The sequence below is a fragment of the Lepisma saccharinum genome, chromosome 27, assembly GCF_977018435.1.
Source record: "Lepisma saccharinum chromosome 27, izLepSacc3.1, whole genome shotgun sequence".
Taxonomy (NCBI): Eukaryota; Metazoa; Arthropoda; class Insecta; order Zygentoma; family Lepismatidae; genus Lepisma; species Lepisma saccharinum.
Window position 1 is genome coordinate 17,918,616 of NC_139255.1, and position 22,401 is coordinate 17,941,016.

The window sequence follows — 22,401 nt, forward strand, 5'->3', positions numbered from 1 at the left end:
CAGTGGTAACGTCGTTGCCTTGAAACTAAGGGGTTCCGGGTTCGATACGTGGTGGTTTAGATACCACTTTAACTGTAGGTCCGATCCCCATTAGCTTATCTGTTCATAAAGTGGACATACAAAAAAAAATCCACAACGATTTGAAGCTTATCGTCATTCGTAAGCCGAATAGACAGCTTCTTAATTATGTCCCTCATTTCAGTTCACTACACAACACAGCACATATCATTCACAAAATACAATCCACTCACTACTGTATTCACACGCTGCCACTAAATAAATTCCACGCACCAAGACCACTCGACTCGATCTAGACTAGAACTGGTCCTTGTCATTTCGGTAATTTTTAGATGCACTCATAAACCATTCCCGCTCAGCCAACAATTTTCTACTTCCCACTGTATCTTTAGTTGTTTGAAGGTCAGCGACCTCTTTTTCAACTACTCTGCAAGCATTCAATGATGTTCTTGTGCCTACCATATGACACAATTTCCCCTTGCCTGCGAAAAATTGGTTTGCAGCATTGACCCAGACTGTTGAGGAAGTTCAGAGGGTTTTTCCCCCGCCATATGCAACCCTGTTCTCTCTCCTGTAACAGTTTGGCTCCAAAATTCCCCGATCCTGGGGAAATTACGTGCTGGGAAAAATTGGTTTGCAACATTGATCGGAGCCCTGTCAAGCTTGCCGTCACCCCCGTAGAGTTGCCCGCCGGCTCTGGGCCAGCCGTCTCGCGAATTCAAAGAAAGCGGGCAATGTTTGCAAACTCCTCTAAGAAATCATCTTCGTCTTCTTATTGAAATGAACAATTTTATGCACATTCCTGAATATACGCCTCTGCATTACATACAGTAACGTCGAATAATAGACCTGCATGGAGGAATGGTTAGCACAGTTCCTACGACGCCAGGAGTTCCACAATAACTTAAATGAAATGGCTGCTGGCAGCCCGAGACAGTTCGTTTTCTGCATGGTGCACCTGAGGGGACTGCGTACATTTATGTAGTGCTATGTTAAATACTAATATGATTTTAATAGAGTGAGCCATCTTGGGAACACGGGCCACCTTTGGCTCACGCACCTTACTTGCCGGGCAAGAAATTCTCGCAGCGCAAGAGCAGTGTGCAGCAAGAAACAAATAACATAACACTTCCCAAAATCTCCCCATAAAATTTGGTGCACGATAAAAGTAGTGTGACTGATTCGCCAGGATACGTGTGTTCTGTAATATGGCCTTCTCGTCACCTGTTTCTGATACAAGCCACATTATCTGGTATAAAGTACCTAGTTAAGTAATTACCTAATTAATTATTGTAATCACATATGTAAAGATGCATGTTCTTTTTACAATATTTTTTTCTAAAATCATTATACTTGCCTGTACTTGTCATTTACAAACAAGTCAACGTGAAACAATATTTACAGTGATACCATTAAGACAGGAAATGTGCAAGTGCTAGTGTAGGAATTACTTTTGTTCGTTCATGTCACATGAAAACTATTTCAGAGTTTAAAGGAACAACAAGTTTAGTCTCTGATTAATAGTATAGACCCCACGGTTGGGTGTTGTATTGAACACTCGTATTAGAGTGGGAATTTTTCATGATTCTGCGTATTCAAGTTCACTGATGTAATGAAACATGGGAACTGCGTAATAGCCCTTATGCCCAGTTCAGCCACAGAACAATAGTTTCCTACATACAACTTGCTTTGTCTTAACAAATTGAAGTGAAAAATTCATTTTTTACTTATCCATTGTTTTTACTTATTGCAGAGGTTACCCGTCCTCCTGGAAATAATTATGACTACGAAGAAGGTAATTCCTTTTTATAATTGGCCCATGGTATCTATGTAGAAGCTTTCTTATTCTCCTGTAGTGGTCTCCAATTACTCCTCATAAGATTAGCAAGGTGGTTTCAGTTTACCCATATAGCTTCGTACGTAGTTAGTGCTTGCGTTAGATATGCATGTCATTTGTGGATTTCATTTTGTAGTTATGGAACGTTCTTCCAACCAACAATGTAAGTTTTCAGATTTATAGAGATTGTACCTCGCATGCCCACTTTTAAATAATGTATTTGTAACAGTAGTGTCAACTGGAAGCAGTTGAAAGATAAAAAGATTGGCCAGACAAGTATAGAGGTGAAATTGAAGTGGAGTTTAGTGTCTATAGGGAGTTCCGTGAAGCTTTTTACCAAAACCACGTGTAGGCTCTGGAGTTTCTTCAAAATTCGTGCTGGGGGCGGATATGTCAGAAGCAGTAGGTGTGGTTCAGACACAGAAAGCATGCACGCAACAAACTTTGTTTTTGCGACATTTCACATAATGAATACCAGTGCCAAAATTTGCATAATCAACAAAACGGAAACAAGAAGAATTTTCCTCCAAAATAATTTCTATTTTGAGATTAACCATTTTTGCATCAGGTGGATGCAGGTAACCATAGCTTAGATTGTGCAGCCAAGAGATATGTTCCACTGAAGAATTAATCGTCCAATCGTGTACAAGGATTATTAGGTTCTCTGTCAATTAGAGACGATTGTGTGAATGAAACAGACACGACCCAGGAAACCACCAAAGTGCCGGAAAGCAGCAGTACCGAAAACCTAAATGAAGGAGCCTCTACTTTCTTCCCAGTTAAACAGGGAATTCTTAAGATGTATCAGAAACCTCGACCAGTGGATGATCCGCCGAACTTTAGTCAGAATATTTCCACCGAGAACCTGAATGAGGATGATCTCGCAAGAGAATCACAAACACTTCCTCCTATCTATTTGTACGTTTCCTTAATGCAGAACACGTTCAATCAAAAGGTAGGAGCGTGTCACACCTCGGTATCTATCAAAATGCACTGATGACCAGAATTAAGTAACAGCCTTTCCGAAGCAGAACAAGTACGACTCGCTACGCTACGGACCCACTTAGGATCTGTCCAAATGATAGTCATCAGACGATTACCAATCGACACGAAAGTTGATGACATGAAAGTTAAAAATGTATGAAATATTAGTTAAAAACACACTTAAAACAAGCAATCAAGAATATTACATGAAAATTATTAAAAATAAGCCACCCTCGTGGCTGAAGACGCTGTGTTTTGACTCGTGAAATTAACACCGAAGTTCCAAGTTTGAGCCCAGACCTGGACATGGCATTTCTGTGTGACTGTCCCTTCATCAACTGCATCTAATCATCGTTTAGACGACACTCATATTTCTTAAATGAAATTCTTGTATTGTTATTTACAGAGATCAAAAACGTACAATTCTGTCCCTGTCCTGCATTTTTCTTGTCAACATAAAATAAGATTTGTACGTACATCCAACACTGTTAATTCACAACACTCTTCAGGACTTTTGTTGCAAATTACAGTAAGTTTTATTACATTGTACTTGTTCTGATCAGAAAGGTAATTCAGTATCGCTTTCAGCATTTGTAATTAACCCCCAATTCATTCCATGAAGCACAACTGGTATCCCGTACTTAGACCATCGTGCCATTTTGTTCCTTAAGTTATGTTGACTTCCTCTTGTTCATATTTGTCAAACTAACCGAGATATTAAATAGACCCGCATTTGTTTTGTGTACTACCCATATGATCATTATATAAAATAGGTGAGAATTTTATAAACAATTGTATGTTAAATGTACATGTAAAGAGATTTCAGAAGCTGAAATTGTAAAACAGAATGCAGAGTTAACAATAGTGATATTATTTCTCGGAAATTGATGCTGGAGTCTTTTTTAAGTCTGATAACCCAGTTCCCACATTCTGCCTAGCTGCAGTAACCAGCATCACTGCTTGCCCCAAAGCCCATATTTAAACCACAGGCCATATTTAGACCTTAACCTGAAAAGAAACTGCAGATATTACAAACCAATCCGGTACCTTATATTTCCTCACATCTTTAGATGACAAAAGCTGAGGCCACTAGTGTATCGTCGCAACTTTCCCCAGTTTGTCTTATCGTACAATCGCCATCACCCTTATTTTTTTTTGTAACATATCGGTCCATTTTTCGTGTACATAGGAAACGAATATTAATTACTATTGATATGTTTTGTGCAATGTAAATTGAGAACCTTACTGAAAATAGACCCAAGTCCAAAATTTCAAATTTTACAGGAGACACAAGAAATGTTATAATGAAGTTATTTTTGGACGTACGAGTATATATATATTTTTTTATTTCAAGTAATACAATACATTTCCAACATTTTGCATGGAAATTAATTGTGTCATAGGTTAATACAGTTTATTAAAATATTTTTTAAGTGTAAAATTACAGGCCCTTTTTTCGCCCAACAACAGAAAAAAAATCATACCTCCGGGGTCAAAATAGGTGATTCTTAAGAAACCGATCGCGCTGATTTCGAAAGTCACCATACGAATGTTCTGTCACGTCAGGTTTAAAAGATATGAACAGATTTAGTATTATCATTATATATTATACTTAAAGTAAAACGCCCACACTGAGATTGACACATGATCACACCTATAAAATGTGGACACACTTATAAAATCATGCCACAATCTTGTTAAATGAGCTTACAAATGTACAATTGATATACATGCAATGATACGTAACAATAGCGTAGATAAGAGGGGGACATGAGGATATATCCCCCCTTTAAGGTATTTTTTTTCTGAACCTTGGGATTCAAGGTCTATCCAACTTTTGATAATTACATGATTTAATACACCAGTAGTATCCTCCTTAGCCGGACCTTATCTATGCCACTGATACCTTACCTTGTAACGAAACATGTGTGTTACCTTGCTGCCGCTCGTAATCCTGTTTACTCTCCCGCATAAGAAACCAACAATATTCCCCCATCACGGCAGGATCCTTACTACCTTGGTATCTCTTCTCCATCATGGAAATGTCTTGATGAAACCTTTCCCCTTGTTTGTCATTAACATCTAGATTTTCAGGGAAAAAGTTAATATGTGAATGGAGGAAGTGAATTTTCAAGGACATATTGCAGCCCATGTTTTTGTAGCATTCCAACAAATTTGTGACCAATGTTTTGTAATTTTCAGCTATTCTGTTTCCAAGAAACCCATGTACGTACAACACTTTGAAAGGACTGCCAAGCTGCTATCTTAACTCTTTGTAAAATATTTTTAAACTTTTCGTCCAAAATGACCGTGCTGATTTGAGGGTCGATGAAAATGTCTTCCTTCAATTTTGCATACGTTATCTCAGGAAACGTATTTTGCAGATACGTAAATCCGTCGCCATCTTTGTTGAGTGCATTCACAAATTTCTTCATCAACCCAAGTTTGATGTGCAAGGGAGGAAGAAGAATTTTATGAGGCGGAACCAATGGTTCAGCTTTTATGCTTTTATGTTACATACTCCTGGAACATATTCCTCCCGCTTCTACCACTGATGCACCACATAATATTTGTCTTTCGCACGCTGTCCCACAAACACAAAAGCAACAATATTTTGTGAAACCACTTCGTAATCCAAGCAGTAAGCCAATCACTTTCAGGTCCTTCCAACCATGATTTTTTTATTTTTTTATTTTTTTAATAATCACAATTAAAGACATATTTTCATGAGTTTCTTTCAAACCGACAGAATGGAACACCGAAACTGATGACATCGTATTACCATTATGAAGCAATACTGCTTTCAAACTAATTTTTTGGTGAATCGATAAACAATCGCCACTCATGTGGATTGCATATGCATACAACACCAATTTTGTTCATCAAACCAGTAATGTCTGTACAGAAACACATATTCCCCTCCATAGCTGTGGCTGTGACGAAACTTAGAATTTTTTGTCATTGCTGAAGTTTAGAACCTAGAAGTTCGGATGCTTCTTTGGACAATTTAAGTCCCGTGCTAAATCATTTAAGTCTTCCTGCTGTATTAAATGATGTCACTGCCAGAATGTACTGGTGCATAGTCCGGATCTTTTGACGAAGAGGCCGCTGGCTCCGGTGAAACGTCCGGTTCAGGTTCATCTAGGTCTCCTTCGACTGTCCATGTTTCAAGGGGTACATGTATAGGTGAATCGTCATTGTGAGGCACAGGTAGCACGGCAGAAGGAATATCAAAATACTGGATGACGTGTTTACATTTTTTAGACATGCCGGATATCTTAGTCATGCAGAAGTAACAGTCAATACGGTGGTTTATTGGTATTCTTCACGCCATCGGTACAGCAAACGGTAAGGATTTTAGTTTTCCATGAAACCATAACCTGAGATTTGTTGTACGTACAAGTTATGCAGCACTGATGAGGAGCCCATGGTCTATAGGAAACAGGAGAGATAAGTGATATGCGGCGCGAGTGACCAAAGACATGACAGATTTATAACCTCTAATGCGTAAAATTGTAGTTATCTGTTTGAAAAAAGGGGAGAGGGCTTGGAAAGGCAGAATGTCATCCTGGCAAAGTATTTTAATCTTTCACTGTTCACCGTAACTGTAGCTCCATCCACGAAACCTTTTATTACGGTTTAAAGAACTCGGACCAAGGTGTCTCTTGGTTGCATTGCTGTGAAGTTGTAAACAAGTTCATGTCAGTACCAAAAGCCAACTGCATCAACACGCAGGACCTCTGTGGAATATTTGTTCATACCCATGGGCACAGAACCTCTTCCGACGGACTGGAAATTTCTAAAATTGCTTTTTCAATCATAAAATGAGATTTTGCATTTAACTTTATTTCATTATGTGTCCAAGCACATAAAGAGTACTTGGGCTCATTTTCCGTAGGGATCCTCAATTGTAATGTACCATAAAATGTATTATTCCATCGGAAAATGTAGTGGTTCCCTGTCCCAAACTAGCTACGCTTATGTAGATATATTGAATTGTATTTAATTTATGTTCTTATTATAATCACAAAACATGCTTGAGTATCACGCCACAAACACTTCTAGCTGCAATCCGTAACCACTTTTTTTTTTCTAAAACAAGAAAACCTTTTCATATGGCTTTAAATCTGGTCTGTTGAAATTTATTATTCAGGAAATGTCAAATGGGATTTTTAAGTCACTCTAAGAGAGTCTCCTCGTGAAAATTAAAGGATAAAAGAAAAACACGTGTTCTGATTCAGTAAACTTTTCCGTAGAGATATTTGTCATCCCTGTAGGGTATGACATAAAATGCTTCTCAAAAGAAATTCGTCTTCCATGGAACTCGACATATCTTGTTGCAAATCTTGTTTCTAGAGAGATGATTTAACAAATATTTTATCATGTTCCCTAACAAGATACAAGATACATTATCGCCTTCTTCTGTACCAAATTAAAGTTATGGTAACTACAGGGTGAATCAAACTGACTGTGCAAGTTCCACATGCGACACTGTATCTTGTTGGGGGTCTCGTTGATGAAAATCATTTTCAGTGGCACATTAACTTCTCTCCCCAGGCAGCAGTACGATCTAGATGCGTACCTTAGGAGCATTCTGGCATTGTTTTCTCACACCTGGAGAATGAGACATATGTCACAATCATGCAGTCATAACTTTTTTCTGATTAAAGATAGGTTGAAAAAAAAAAATTCAATTCTCGTGAGATTCTAACCTGACTTGATACATACCCCATTCCCATTTAAAGCTTTTGAGTTTAATTCAATATGGCGGACGTTCGCTTGGAACACAACAATATGGTTCTCCTAAGCCCTAACCTAACGCATTCTATTATACTTTGCATAACTCTCGTTGTTCCACAAGGGTCCTATTTAGGCCAGAAGATACTATTCCTGTTATTAAGCAGTCTCTCGTCTGAGAGCCAATGTTGCCAAACGTATCTCCAGTGTAAATGACCGTGCTTTTGCGCGATTTCTTCGAAAGGGCAAGCAAATAATATTAAAGAACTATTCAAGCTCTTACAGAGAAAATTTGTTTCCTTTTACCATCTGAAATATCTGCTCCACTTGTCCCCCAGCATAGAAGTGTTCAAATTCCCCACATAAAGTTAAAGCGAGCCCGGGCTAGAAAAGGACAGTCGACGTGCTGTTTAAATCTTATCGCCCACTGAGACGCGATAAAGCGCGGCAACAGAACGCAACAGATACGTTCCGGCGTCTCAGTGGGCGATAATCTTAAGATAACATACAGACTTCTAGCACGGAAATTCCGCGCTTCGTATCCCCTATTTGCCCTGTAGTGGGCGTTACATCATTTGATTTAAATATAAGCAGACAACAGAAGTTCTGTTGCTCCGTTTCTCCGGGTTTCCCCGCGTCTCATTGGGCGTTAAACTTAATGTGCTCATCTTAGTATTTGGGAGCACTCACGTGATGGCTGATAAAGTATTTCAGCAGACGACAGACTACCGAATGGCGGCAACTGTACCAGGATAAATTTTCTGATGTAAAGGGCGAACCTGTATTCCCAGTGTACGTACATTGAATTCCACACAAAACTGGCTGCTTCCAGGCTCTCTACATCGACGAAACACTTTCGCCACGGAAAGCATTTTGATTGATTGATTACAAATGTTTGGTGCGTCCGCAATTGAGGCCATTTTGGACCCTTCAAAGTATGGGGGAAATATCCCTTTACATAAAATTATGACTTAAAAAAGTTAAACAAATGGGTGCAAAAAGCCCCTTGGGAAAAATTAAAAGTGCAAGGTTGTAAAAGAACCTGCAGAAAACAAACACAACACATGGAAATGTCAGAATATACTAGAAGCTTCCTCATAGACAGTGGAATAGACCAGGTCTTCTCAAAAGCTAAAAACACTGTTGTCATTACCCAACAGAGACGACAAACAGCTGGGAAGATTAAAAGCCTGTCTGAGGAAAGCAAAATCAGCACGTTTAACAAGAATATTCCGAATATTTAAAATGATATTACAAACACGACACATCGGAGGGTCCAGTCCTTGCTGCAAGAGACAATGCGTTAGGCGACTGTATCCAATACGCAGTCGGGAAATAATAAATCCTCGACAACGAATGCCGTGCACCCAGGGCCGGATTAAGACGAAATTGGGTCTGATGCTGCAGCGCAAATTGTGCCTGGTGCACTTACGTACTATGATTAACATATACATTTTTTGTTTTTCTGTTTTCATCTGGACCTATTTCAGGAATGGACCTAATGCTGCAGCATCAATAGCACCCGCCTTAATCCGGCACTGCGTACACCTATGTTAGGTTTAATAGCATGAAAATTGTTCCCCGATACTGCATTCCACTGTAAAGTGTTAATAAGGCCACAACGAAACTTATTCCCAAAAACTTCACTCCCTTCCCACCAAGAAAACTATTTACTTCCCTTCCTCTTACCTCCAAGAAATATTGAAAAATAATTAAAGATAGTAACCTGGTTACATCCTACCTACACTGTGGTGACTACAATGGCAATAATAACAAGGAACAAATATTTTTAACCTTATGCTAAATCATTGGTAAACTAAGTCTATCACAACTCAATTTCTTCGGATGAGATGTAGATAAATTTGCAAAATACGCTATGTCGTTCCTTAATTTTGTGATTGTTTCGACAAAACTCTTTGACACTAGTTCTTGATTAATCAGTTAATTAAAAGAAGTTGATCTCTCACCAGGGACCTCAAATGAGGTCTACACTAAAATTAATCCCGTCCAGGGACAGGGGTTTACAAAAAACTTAATCTCTTTCCAGAGACCCCTTCGCTGTCCAACCGGTGTTTTCAAATAAATTAATTTGGTGCCATCGACCCCATTCTCTTCCCTCCCTTCCCACAAAGAAAACTAATTACTTCCCTCCCCTCCTAGAAATATCGAAAAAATAATAATGATAATAACTTGGTTACATCCTACTTACACTGTGGTGACTACAATGGCAATAATAATAAGGAACACATATTTTTTATCCGAAACTGAAATATTGGTAAACGAAGTCTTTCACGACTCCATTTCTTCCGATGAGATGTAGATAATTTCGCAAACTATGTTACACCGTTTTTTAATTTTGTGATTATTTTATCAAAACTCATTGACACTAGCCGTTGATTAATAAATTGTTTAAGATAAATTGATCTTTCCCCAAGGATCTCAAATTAGGTCTACACTAAAATTAATCCATCCAGGACAGAGGTTTACAAAGAACTAAATATAGTGGCAGGGACCCCATTCTCTTCCCTTCCTCCTCACCAAGAAAACTAATTACTTCCCATCACTGCAAGAAATATCGTGCAATGGCAATAATAATAAGGAACACATAGTTTTGATAGGATGGTGAAATATTGGTAAACGTAGACTTTTACGACTAAAATTAAGGGGCATTTCTGATGGCGTAATGGTAACATCGTTACCTTGTAGCCTAATCAAAGAGGTCCTGGTTCAATACCCGTTGGAGGCCTAGAGCTGTTCGGATCCTACTTTAATTTGCAGGCTTAGTTACGATTAGCCTATCCTTGCATAAAATAGGCTTAAAACAAATATCCAGACTCATATTCTAATTAATTATTTGTTAGAATATTCACTGGGTTATATTCCCATGTATTGAGTATCACCCATGAAGCGGTTTGTGGTTAGTCATCCTTTTGAACAAAATCAAACATGTCTCGTTATTTTCAGACCTAATTCCCTTTCGACAGAGAACAAGCTGGTTAGCAATGCATACTACGTCAATTTTACATCCGATCAAAGTTACCATACAAAGACTTCAAACCAGGGTTGGTAAAGGTCCAGGGATGCATAAATTCTATTGGGTTCCGCACAATTTATTTCGGTCAAAGGTCCCTGTTGCTTTATTTCAATGCGGAACTTGGACTGGATTTAAATTGATCCGGAAAAAAAGTTTCCTGACCGTATTTAAATTGATCCGGAAAGAAGGTTTCTGATCGTATTTAAATTGAACCGGAAAGAACGTTCCTGACCGTATTCACATTGATCCGGAAGAAAAGGTTCCTGGACAGAATTTTAATTTATCCGCATAAAAGGTTCTTGGACCGTATTTTAATTGATCTGGAAAAAAGGTTCCTGGACCGAATTGAAATACTCTTTACAGATAAAAAAGTTCTTTATAGTCCAGAAACTATTTACACTTGCTGATTTTCTCTCCTGGACCCGAATTGAATTTATTTTAAATTGCTGGACCTTTAACAACCATGCTTCAAACAACTTTTCCTTTGGCAAATTCCGAAACACACAATACCATCAAAGCTGCAGGCTGTCCGAAGAAGAAGGAAGTGTGATTTGGGTGAAGCTTAAGAGAACCTCCGAATGACGCTTGTGGAGCAAGTGGTTGAACATCAATTACGATGGGTGTGAAATTTAAATTATCTTGGTAATTGCGGTGCTTGTCAATCGTCGGTCCTTCCTTCGCGGCGGAGGTCTCTAATTGAAGTCCATTGCCGGTAATTAGCCTCGAGACTTTCTGCAGGCGTTCCTTGTAATTAATTAAGAATGATGATTGCGAGAGAGTTTAGCCATTGAACGCAGCGACGGGTTTCTGTCGGGTGCTGCCGCGAACAACATGTTCCATTTCATTCTCGGACACATAAATTTGCCTGTTCCTCTCCAAACTGGTCGTTATTAAATCTCTTGAATCAATCTATTTCTGTTTACTTCCTCTTGTAAATTCTCTTGTTCCTTTTTCTTGTTGGGATTTAATTGAAGCTAGTGTGTGATCTGTTTAGTGAACCGTTGCAAACTCTACACGCATATGCCATAAAAATACAGCACGTAGAATATTTACATTTAATGAAATTAACTTATTAATGGCTTCCTATAAAACACACGCACATGTGCGTGTTTGTCTGCAATTAAACGATGATGAAGTGCAGTAATTCCGGTCTTCTTTCATTGGTTTTTTAATCAAAATCCTCCTGATTTCTAAACTTGCTGAACTTGGAGCCAATAGCTATATCACTTAGGGAAAGTTGGTAATATACCACATCACACACACAAACACTATATATATATATATATATATATATATAAAGATTATAAAGATAGGTAAAGTTCCCCGGGCATATCACCGGTCAAGAAGGCACGTTTAGGAGATGAGAAGGTAGGACACCACACATTCTCTGTCATTTTGGAGGTTATTGTGATCAACACCACGCTCCGGCCGCCTTTACTCCCCAGGGTTGCCCCCAGGTACCATTGATTTGAAGCTGGATTAGCCCCGGAGCCCCTATGTGTATGTATATGGGGGGGGATGGTATGCTGAAATACTCTCTACAAATTCAGGTAAGAGCTGTAACAGAACTCAGTTTCGTGGGAATCTGGTAAAATTTCAAAAATCCTGCCTTCACCTTTCTATTGAAATGAGGGGCTTCCCCGGTGGCGTAGTGGCACTGTCGTCCCCTTGTATCCAAGGGCTCCCGGGTTCGATATCCGGTGGAGGCACACTGCAGAATGGTTCGAAACCCACTTTAAACTGTAGGTCAAGTCCTGATTAGCATATATGTGCATAAAGTGGACTTACAGCAACAATTCAAAACAAATCGTATTGCAATGTTCTGGCATGAAAAAAATCGTGTCACTTATGGGCTGCGTTCATTTGTTTATTCTTAAGAAAATTCTTTATTGGTTGATTGATTTGATTTATTTTACTTTCGTTTCTTCTGCCACTTTTCGATAATCGTGAATACGAGGACCAGTGAGGATATAATCAATTTGATGAAGGGACATTCGCGAAGAACACCCATGGCCAGGCCGCGATTACTACCCGGACCTCTGGCGTCATAACGTGGAGTTGTCGTACCACTCTGTCATGGAAAAAATTATGCAATGTTCATCCATTCTTCTTCTAATCTTCATTGTCTTGTGAAATTTGAAATTCTTCGTTGTTTTACAAATAGGTTGTCTTCCAATTTTGCTTTTGAAAATGTATATTACAAGAAACAGAAACAATGAAATGGATTGAGGAGTTAAAATATGTTTAGTTAGTGGAGATATCGTACGTGTAACAAACGTTTGGTTCACTTGACAAGTCAAAAGTTTCTTGCAACGTTGACGAAAAAGACATTAGATAGTATTTTCTAACCACTAATTTGCGTTTATGGACTTTTTTAATGACTATTTCATTGCCATTAATTTGACTAATTAGAAGACCAAAGCATCCTTTGTAGATATATTCCTAGAATGTATAACTATGAGCAGGCCCTTACCCAGGATTTTTTTGAGGGGCGGCAGACACATAGGCGAATTTTCATAAATTGTATCTCATATTATACGCTGTATATATATGTATATATGTGTTTTGGGATGTATGGGAGAGGGCGGTTAGAGAAATTTGCTAATTTTGCTACGAAATGTTGAAGAACAACATTTTCTAACCTATATGTATACAACCACGTGTCAAATATTTGCAGTTGACCCTGACGTATGCATAATACAAACAATTCAAATTGCCTACGAAAAGCAACATATGTGTGTGGGGTTGATAGATGAGGGTTCACACACATCTTGCAAAATCCCTAACTTTTCCAGGTATTTTACATAACTGTGTAATGATTTAACATGCTAAAAAATAAGAGTTATACTTCAACTTTGTGAGTTAATCAAATGAATCACGTTTGTTGAACATTTTTGAAAATAAATGAAAACCTTTTATAAGCAATATTTCCCAAAGGAAGATTGTTTGGGAAGATAAAACGAAACATGTTTCCGGTTACAAATGCTGCGAAGCAAAAATCATTTAATTCTCCTGACTTTTCCAGGTTTTGAAAGCTTTTTTTTAAAAAAAAATCTTTGTTTCCAATGACCTTAGTCCTAGCCTTGTTTTTCTTACTCCTCAACTTGTCCAGGACTTAGGAGTCGGTGCGAACCCTTCCTGGCAGTGTGTCTGCTGGCATAATATTGTTTCTATGGTGTATTTTCGCTTTTAGAATCTTATTCGACAGTAAAAATAAATGCCAGTGACACCCAAGAAGCTATTAAATGGGGTTCTATACATGTGGGATAGAAAATGCCATTTTCAGCTGCTCCTAGGATCGAATTTTTTGGCCTTGATGTTCTCTGTACACTGTGAAAGTTGTATGTTGTACGGTCACACCACTCTGTATTTACGTTCAAGACAATTGCAAGTAGAAATGAAGAAAAGTTGTAGTAAAACAAATTCCGAGTGACAGAATTTCGTAAATAATAATGTACTTAATTTTTTGAGTGTTTTGGACAAATATATGTTAAAAGTAATTCAGGCAATATTTGCCCCAAAAATCTAGCAACGATTCTGCTGTGAAGTGGATTTTTCTATTTACATAATGTTAAATAACCCTATGCCATTGATTGGCAGAATGGACATCAGTTGCAGAAAATCCCTGATGTTGGAGAAAGGGTACTATTATAGTATGGGGGTGACACCTATAAATCATATATTTCTCACTTTTTTACATTGCTAACGTACTGTTTTGGAATGCGGAACATTTCTTAAGGTGAAATAATGCATTTCTAACTAAGATAATGTCTATTTCTTACATTTACGAGTACTTACTGTTACTTGTTATTTCGATTCTGTAACACATTATGGCGGACGATAGCGTACTGGTTCAGGGCGCATTGTGAGAGTGTTTTGTCGATTTATGTAGTGTTGCAACCTCGTTCACCGGAAAATACCTACTTTCGTGCTCAGATTTGAAATTATGCTAATACCTCACAAACCATTGACGTTAGCCCCACAAACTATTGACATTAGCCCCCAAAACCACTCACGTTAGTCCCAAAAACCATTCACGTTAGCCCCAAAAACCATTCACGTTAGCCCCAAAAACCATTTTCCGTAAGGTCAGGTTATGTTAAGTTAGGTTAGGCAAGCATAGTTAAAAAAAAAATACTAGACACGTCATGTGAAAACACGGCGAGTTTGAAACACTGACTACGGGGAAAATTGTGCTCTCGTGCAGAAAGCAAATGGCGGCAGCAGAAACAGCGTGTCGGACAGAGATTTTCGCAGAAAACAACATGTATTCGCATTAAAATGGTTCAAAACTACATTCACGAACTTCCTCAATGCTACATAAAATTATTTCCGTAAGTACTTTCTCCTGTGAATTTGAAGAAATCCGTCACCCCTATACTATAATGTTACCGGAGAAAGAAAACAAAGTTGTTTTTTTTATCCTTCTGCTCAGTGGTGGCGAAAAGGGATCAGAGACCTTGAGGTGCGGGTGGAGAGCTAAATGCCCCTGGGTTGGTTTTGTATTGCAGTCTTTGAGGAACCTATCTTTCATAATGTAAAGAGTATAGAAAATTCCCCTCTATTCTAATTATGTGAAATATTAGTGACACTGTAATAGAAGAAACTATTCAGTAACCAAGGGGTTCCTATTTGTCGAATGTCAAACAACTGTTTTTGACTAATAGAAAGTTCAGACAATTTAATAATGTACACAGTATTCTACAGAAACTCCTACATAACCAGTACAATGTCTGTAGTGGCGTAAGAGTCTTTCTTCCCTTATATCAAGTAGTGTCCGAGCCGAGACGAAAAAGTCGGGACATGGATTAAAAGGAATGGACTGTCCCGACTAAATCGGAACGTCTGGTAGCCTTGTATCAATGGTTATAGAACTAAAATAGCCCAATATTGCAGACTGCAGGCTTCTAGAGACTGCCTCTGTCCAGAAACAACCTATTCATTTGCGCAAGGACAAAATCAAAATTCATGCAAATTTGAAAAACTGTCAACGTAATTTTTGTAGGTTTCTATACGTTCCAATTAAAAATTTTCAAGGCTCGAGGGGAGGCCATGGCCCCCTGACCCCCCCTTTGGGTACGGCCTGACTATGAGATAGTCTCAACTACAGTTTGGGATCTTTCTGTGGAGAGTGTCGCTTTAATTGCATTTCCTTCATTTGTGTGCGATGCTGGACATATAGGGGGTGTGGAGTTAGGGCCCAACACTTTCTTGATCACAGCCGAAGGTGGGGGTGATGTGATGAGCACCACGCCCCTGGCCGCCATTACCCCCCAGAGTATCCTCCAGGTACCCACTTTATACGACGCTGTGTGGGCGCCGGAGACGCTTGAACAGGTGAAAACAATACGGGTTCTCCCCCGCCGAGGATCGAACCCGGGTCTCATATATGATTTTCTTCTACATTTATTATTATTGTATCGAACATCAGCACATCTCCAAGTCCCCGTCAGTTCCAGCGAAGCCATGGGAAGGTCATTTGCCTCACCCCCTATTAACCTTTAGCCGCCGGACGTCTCACGCGCCTGTATTGTCGTTCAAGCCGGCGCATTTTAAAGAGCGCGCTATTCAAACTTGCCGCGAAGTACCAAAAAATTGCAACTTGCCCTTTAGTCATTGTTACATTCAGAATTTAAATTGCTCAAAATGATGCAGCAGTTCAGCAGTTATAACATTTTATCTTCAATTTATCCCATAGCTAGTGACAAATGGGAAACAAAGGGCTTTTTCAAACGGCGCTTGTTAATAATAGTAACAATGGATGTATTGTTTTGTAATGACAGTATATATTACCTTTATACATAGACATACTGAACAAAAAGACAGAACTGAAATTCAGTGTAGATATAGTTTTCAAGAAACGATCCTTTAATTGCTGCCGTATGCTAATACGTGGTCGGGGCAAATTTCGACAATCGGACCTTTGCTCCCGGGTCCCCCTTGAATCCTTAATTGTCGGACGTTTCTTAAAATGTTGCTTTTTACTCGTTCTTGCTTCTATATTTTCTTCTTTTTCAAAAAGATGCAGTAGTTTGTAAGTTTTATAAATCTATCCCATAATAATATGTCGGTAACAAAGGGAAACGAAGGGAAACAAAGGACTTTTCAAACTTCACTTGTTAATAGTAGTAACAATGGATATATTGTTTTAAAATTCGAGAATGCCATACCTTCATATTTATATTAAAGGCCAAGAAAAAACAGAACTTAAATATCATGTGTAGTTTTTAAGAAATTGCACGTTAATTGCTGCCGCGCGCTGCTGGTCGAAATTTCGTTTCGACCGTCAGGCGACTAAAGTTTAAGAGCCCACCTTCTCTTCCAGAAACCCCTTGTCCTTTGTCCTCCCAACGTCCAAAATTTTCCATTCTTACCTGCAGCCAACTCCTCCTCCACGTCAGCCAAAATAAACTGAACCTTTCAAATTCCAAACCAAACTGTGAATTTTGGCTGTTTAGTGAATGCAGTCTGTGATGAGAATTTGCGGTGACAAGTCCATGTCAAGAAGTTGTGCAATAAGTTGTAACGACGCCTACCTTATTTTATGTGCCTGACGACGTTCTGGCTGTACATTACATGGGTAATGCAAACCAACAAGAAACAATTAAACAAATAAACAAAAGGCAATCATTAATACCATATTTACCTTTTGTGCCAGAGTAAGTGCCATCAGTTGGAGCCCAAGAGATTGCATAGGGTAGAACAAATTACACACCCCAGGGTTAGTTTACTATATATGATGTAATTGCTATATAAGATCACATGCATAAAACACTTACATTAATGCCCCTTTCATTCTTACATTCTCTCTCCCACTCATACCTCGGCATTCCAAAAAACGTGGTTAATTAATACAAATGTAGTTCGGCGTGATGTTTAAAGATAGTAACATTGATTAAAACTTTTCTTAATTTTACATTTACTTTTCCATTTCCGGGACACCTATGTTCGGGTAGGAGCTTAAACCTGGACGGAAAAACACTACTCCTTTATGCTGTTATAATTGAATGTTAAGTACGTTGACTAAATGAATAACTGAAATTTGTACGGTTTTACATGATAAAATTATCGTTGGTACGATTTAATCACCGTAATAAGCAATGTCACTTGGTAATTTTTACGTAATTAAGCGAGTTCATTAGGTGTTACGACGGGGCGAACGAAGCTTATCCATTTTCACTTTCCACTCCCGGCTTACCTTTGTAGGCTCTGATTGAAGTAATCGTGCTGGAGATGTAGATACTTTGCGACGTGGTGAATTAGATGGCTTCTGTGCGATACGGTTGGATCTCAGCATCTTCAAGGGAGGCAAGGGTCGGTCAGACGCCCCCCAGCAGGGCTTTCGCTGTCTCTACTCCATCGTGTTGATAAACAATCCCGTGCGAACTATACACAACACCGATCGGTCCGACACACGAGACGGGTACTGTTATGCGGTTGGTTCCCGAGAGGTTGTCAACGATAAACTGTCAAAGAAAAACTGTGTCTTCTGCTTCTCCGCTTGTCTATTTATCTGTTATTCAAAATGTTCGTTAAGATACCCTCTCTATCTAAGCCTTGTTAACCCGTCCTCAAATCGTGGCATCTTATCCTGCTATCTTCGCCCGTGTAATTTGAGTTCCTTGACCCTTCTCCAGCGGCTCCTCGAAGGGAGGCTACCCTTCCGCCGGACCCATTGTATCCTGCACGGTCGCTCCGAAGAGAGCGCCGGGGGGTCTGTAGTTATTGTTATCAACTCTCACTGTTTAACCTTTAATATCTCCGTTAAATAACCTCCTATCAAATTGTGCTTTTGTGATTTTGCCGATCCGAATCTGATACTGGGCTGTCTTAAATTTCAATCGAATTCGATCATTGGTTCCAAAGTTGTAATTTTAGTTTTTTTTACCCGAGGATCGGCCTCTTCGCTCGGGAAACCGGCTTGTCCTCCGTACTCCACAGTCCAAATCTCGGGAAACAGCCACCATTCAATGCTTGTTATTGCTTATTACGGCGATTAATCTATTTAACTGGCAGTTAGCAAGATTTGATCGTTATAAAGTCAGTGTCCGTTAGCGCTCAGAGTATAGCATTCAACCTTTGAGTTATGATCAACGGGATAGTTTTCGTTACGAAACAAACATACAACTTTTACATATAAAAGTATGCATGTAACTGTTCAGCGCCCAGAACTGAGAAGGAAGTGTGTTCCCAGGTCTTACAAGGGCAGTGTGTTTGACACCCTAGTTTTCAGCAGACTGTGTCACGAGGCCAGCGGAAGAAAATGATTGTCGGTCCGACTTATGTTGCGCAGTGACCGACACCACGGACACTTGAGCCGCGTCTGAATCGGCAGCACATGCCACCTAGAGCACCGTTCTATCCGGGGAATCAGGCTACCTCCGTTGTCAGAATGGGGTATATTAGTGGTGACGTCACAGCAGACGACAAACCAGGATTTGAGTCTAACAGCGGGCAAACGTGTTTTCTTCCTATCCAAATCAATGGGATTTTCCATCGGAAGGGGTAGCTTTAATTATTGTGACAGTAGTTATGAAACAAAATTATGATGCGTGTCGTACAGTCTTAGAAAAAAATACCTGGGCCACGGGACGTAGAATTTCGTAACGTCTTAAAGCCTGTTGTTTATGCAACCCAAATAACAAAATATTCGCTTAAATTTGCCTGGTGATTCTGAGTTCTCGGGAAGGATTGAGCTTTGATAGCATGAGTCACATGACTCGTGCCCCAGCCACAACAAACAGCTGGGTGCTACGATGCCTCCAGAAGAAAATTTCAGGAACTGGTTTCTTGACAAGACCTACTCGTAAAGAAATACTATTGTTTCAAGTGATATTAGAGTCATTGTCAAGAGGTTCGCTGAAATGATGGTTCTCATCACAGACCACATGCCACACGTTAATTGTTTAAGTCCAGTTCATGCACTGGACCTACAGATTAAAATGGGATCCGAACCAAATGCCTCTCTATTTGGTATTGAATTCGGAAGCCTTTCATTACATGGCGAAGACGTTACCACTACGACATCAGAGAGGCAATGGAACCCCTTGAGAAAGAGATAAGCGAAAATTGCTACGTGACAAACCATATTTGCCCGTAAATTTTAAAAATAAGACAATATTTTGTACTGACAGTTTCGAACCGTGGGAGAGGCATATATTTTTTTGTACCATCGTCCATTTCACGAGTTTATAATTCTTCCTCACCGACACGAGTAACGCGAGTGGTAGAAGAAAAGCGAAGTAAAATAACTGAAACAGAAATAAATGGAAAAAGCGAAATAAATTTTATTCATAATATTCTGCAGTCACTTGAGTTGCATTCACGGGATGCTATCTTTAAAGAAAGCCGTGGTCTCTTCCTTGTCTTTTTCGCTTCCTTTGTGCTCTTGCTTTTCCCTGTCACGATTGGTCTAAAACTAATTAATGCGACGTTAATTAAACAATCCAAACAACGAAACAATGCACAATCAACTGCACAAAACAACATTCCAAATGTTTTCGAATCGGAAAACAATTGAGATGCTGTAAAATGACTTAAGATGCAGTAATAAAGTGGGAATTCGGTACCGTATAGAATTAAATCGGTAGAGATGTTCGATTTGATTGGATGTTTGTTATTTAGATTTGCTATTCTTTCACTTTTGGCAAATAGGGACGATGAAGATGAATGATGCTATGATGAAATTGATGAAGGGACACTTACCAAGGACACCCACGCCCAAGTCGAGATTCTAACCAGGGACCCATGGCATCGTAGCGCGCTGTGCTAACCACTCCTCCATGGAGTGGACAATATAGCATATTTTGTGTGCTCAATTGGGATCAATCAATGGAATGAATAGGCATATTATATGATTAATAAATTCATATCATAATACCACGTCATATTATTCGGCACGAAGTAACATCAGAGACATTCAATCTTGCATTTTTGCCTTTCAACTAATTCTTTGAATTCAGGTTAATCACAACAATAAGATAAATTATGAAGCAAATGATAGTGAATGTGGGATATTATTACGAATTACCTGACAGAAACAACATTAAGCAGGCTCGGTGGTCAAGCTCATTAAGTGATTGGCATTCGATATCGTCGCCAAAGTTCCCGGGTTTGAGTACCGTCCTTGTCGGGGGTGTTTGACTATTTCGTCATCAATTTCATGTAATGGTCACTCGTCCTTATCGTCGCGATCATCGAACAGGGAATAAAAATTATAAAAATAAATACGATGGAAGAGTACTTATTTCATCTCTCACGAAATCTCCTACAAAACCGGAATATATAAAATACATGTATATTCATTCACATACATTTTCGATTTCTATATTTAACTAATCGAGACCGAGAACGGGAGAGCAATTTTCAATTCGACAAACCGAGAGACGGAGAAACTGTCAAGTCTCGTTTCTTCTTGGCACCTCCGTAATCGAGTTGTTCTGTTTGTCATTGGCTTTGTATTGGCAATTATTGCCAGTATTCTTCCCCTGCAGGTAAACCATAACGATGAATTATGATGAAATGAAGCAGATAAAAGGGCAAGAACAAGAAAGTCATGCCTGTTCGGGACTCCAACCCAGAACCTTATGTAACGAGATTTGAAATTCTGGAGAAGGCGTCCGTGTTTCGCTTGGTTTTCTCTTTCCTCTACTTCTCTTATATTATCATACATGTATAATAAAAATGGATCTGATACGATATGTTGCGATTCATAATTGTGCTGGTTAGATGCTACAGATGTGAACTCCAAACTGCAATATATTATTCCCTTGTGTTTCGTATGTGGTTGAACATGAAATTTTCTTACACTGTGACAATTTCTTTCTTAGTTTTGGTTTGGTGCACAGATATGCTAATCTGGACTCGACCTTCAGTTTAAAGTGGGATACTAACCACTATGTGCATCCACCGTGTATCAAACCCGGGATCCACTGATTACAAGGCGACGACGTTATCACTACGCCATCGAGGAGGCCCCATGACAAAATGTTATTCACTCTATCTCTACCATAATTTATTTCAGCATTTACATTTTCGATTTCTTCTTCTTTTTTCCTTTTGTTAACTACTCTTATACAACTCTTTTTGCGTCTTAGAATTTCTTCTTGTTTCAGGAAAAAATAATACATGCAGGCTGTATAAAAATCCCCCGTTCAAATAGATAAAACGTTCACTCTCGAGAACTAATTTACATGTTTATCACTAAAGTAACCATTAGGAAGGAAACTATTGAAATGGTAACTGATATAACTGCAGATGAAACAATACTTACAGCCACTAACGAAATATCTATTCTTGTGTAGCCTCACAGACAAGTATATGGTGAGTCATTCACTCTTGCTGACTACGGGCGAAGGTCACTGGACTAAAGGGTGGTGGCAAGCAAGCAGGCTTCTGCTCTACCAAAGACGAGGTCACGTGTTCCAGTTATCAATGGCGTACGAAATAAGGAGGAACACAGCTATCTGTCGTATGTTTTGGTCCCGTCATTGCACTTTATCGTCGTGGCCTTGAAGTTCCCTCAGGACACTCCTACGTAAAGGCTTCTCAGCTAGAAGGATATCTTCCCCATTGAGTGGAGGAAAAGTGGGTGCGTATAGAGGTCCTTCAACTTTCGTATTCTTTTTCATTTCGGAACCCGTGCTGTATCGTCGACTTAATCCAATCTATCCGATGTAGGTTTTGGGTTCTGTTTCTGTTCGGTTATTTCACGTTGTCTTCCTGCTTATGTTATTCGCGACGAAGGTTCTGGATTCGATAATCTGGACAATAACGGGATTGTGTTAGTTGC

The 22,401-nt window shown here is 39.2% G+C and overlaps 1 protein-coding gene across 1 annotated transcript in view; it reads left to right on the plus strand.

Annotated features, from left to right (window-relative positions):
* LOC145980178 (uncharacterized) overlaps window positions 1-22,401 on the plus strand; it is a 310,650-nt gene that overhangs the window by 84,312 nt on the left and 203,937 nt on the right. The window contains exon 4 of the mRNA XM_083113212.1: window positions 1,772-1,813. Coding sequence (XP_082969338.1) covers window positions 1,772-1,813 — 42 coding nt within the window. The remainder of the gene's footprint in view (window positions 1-1,771; window positions 1,814-22,401) is intronic.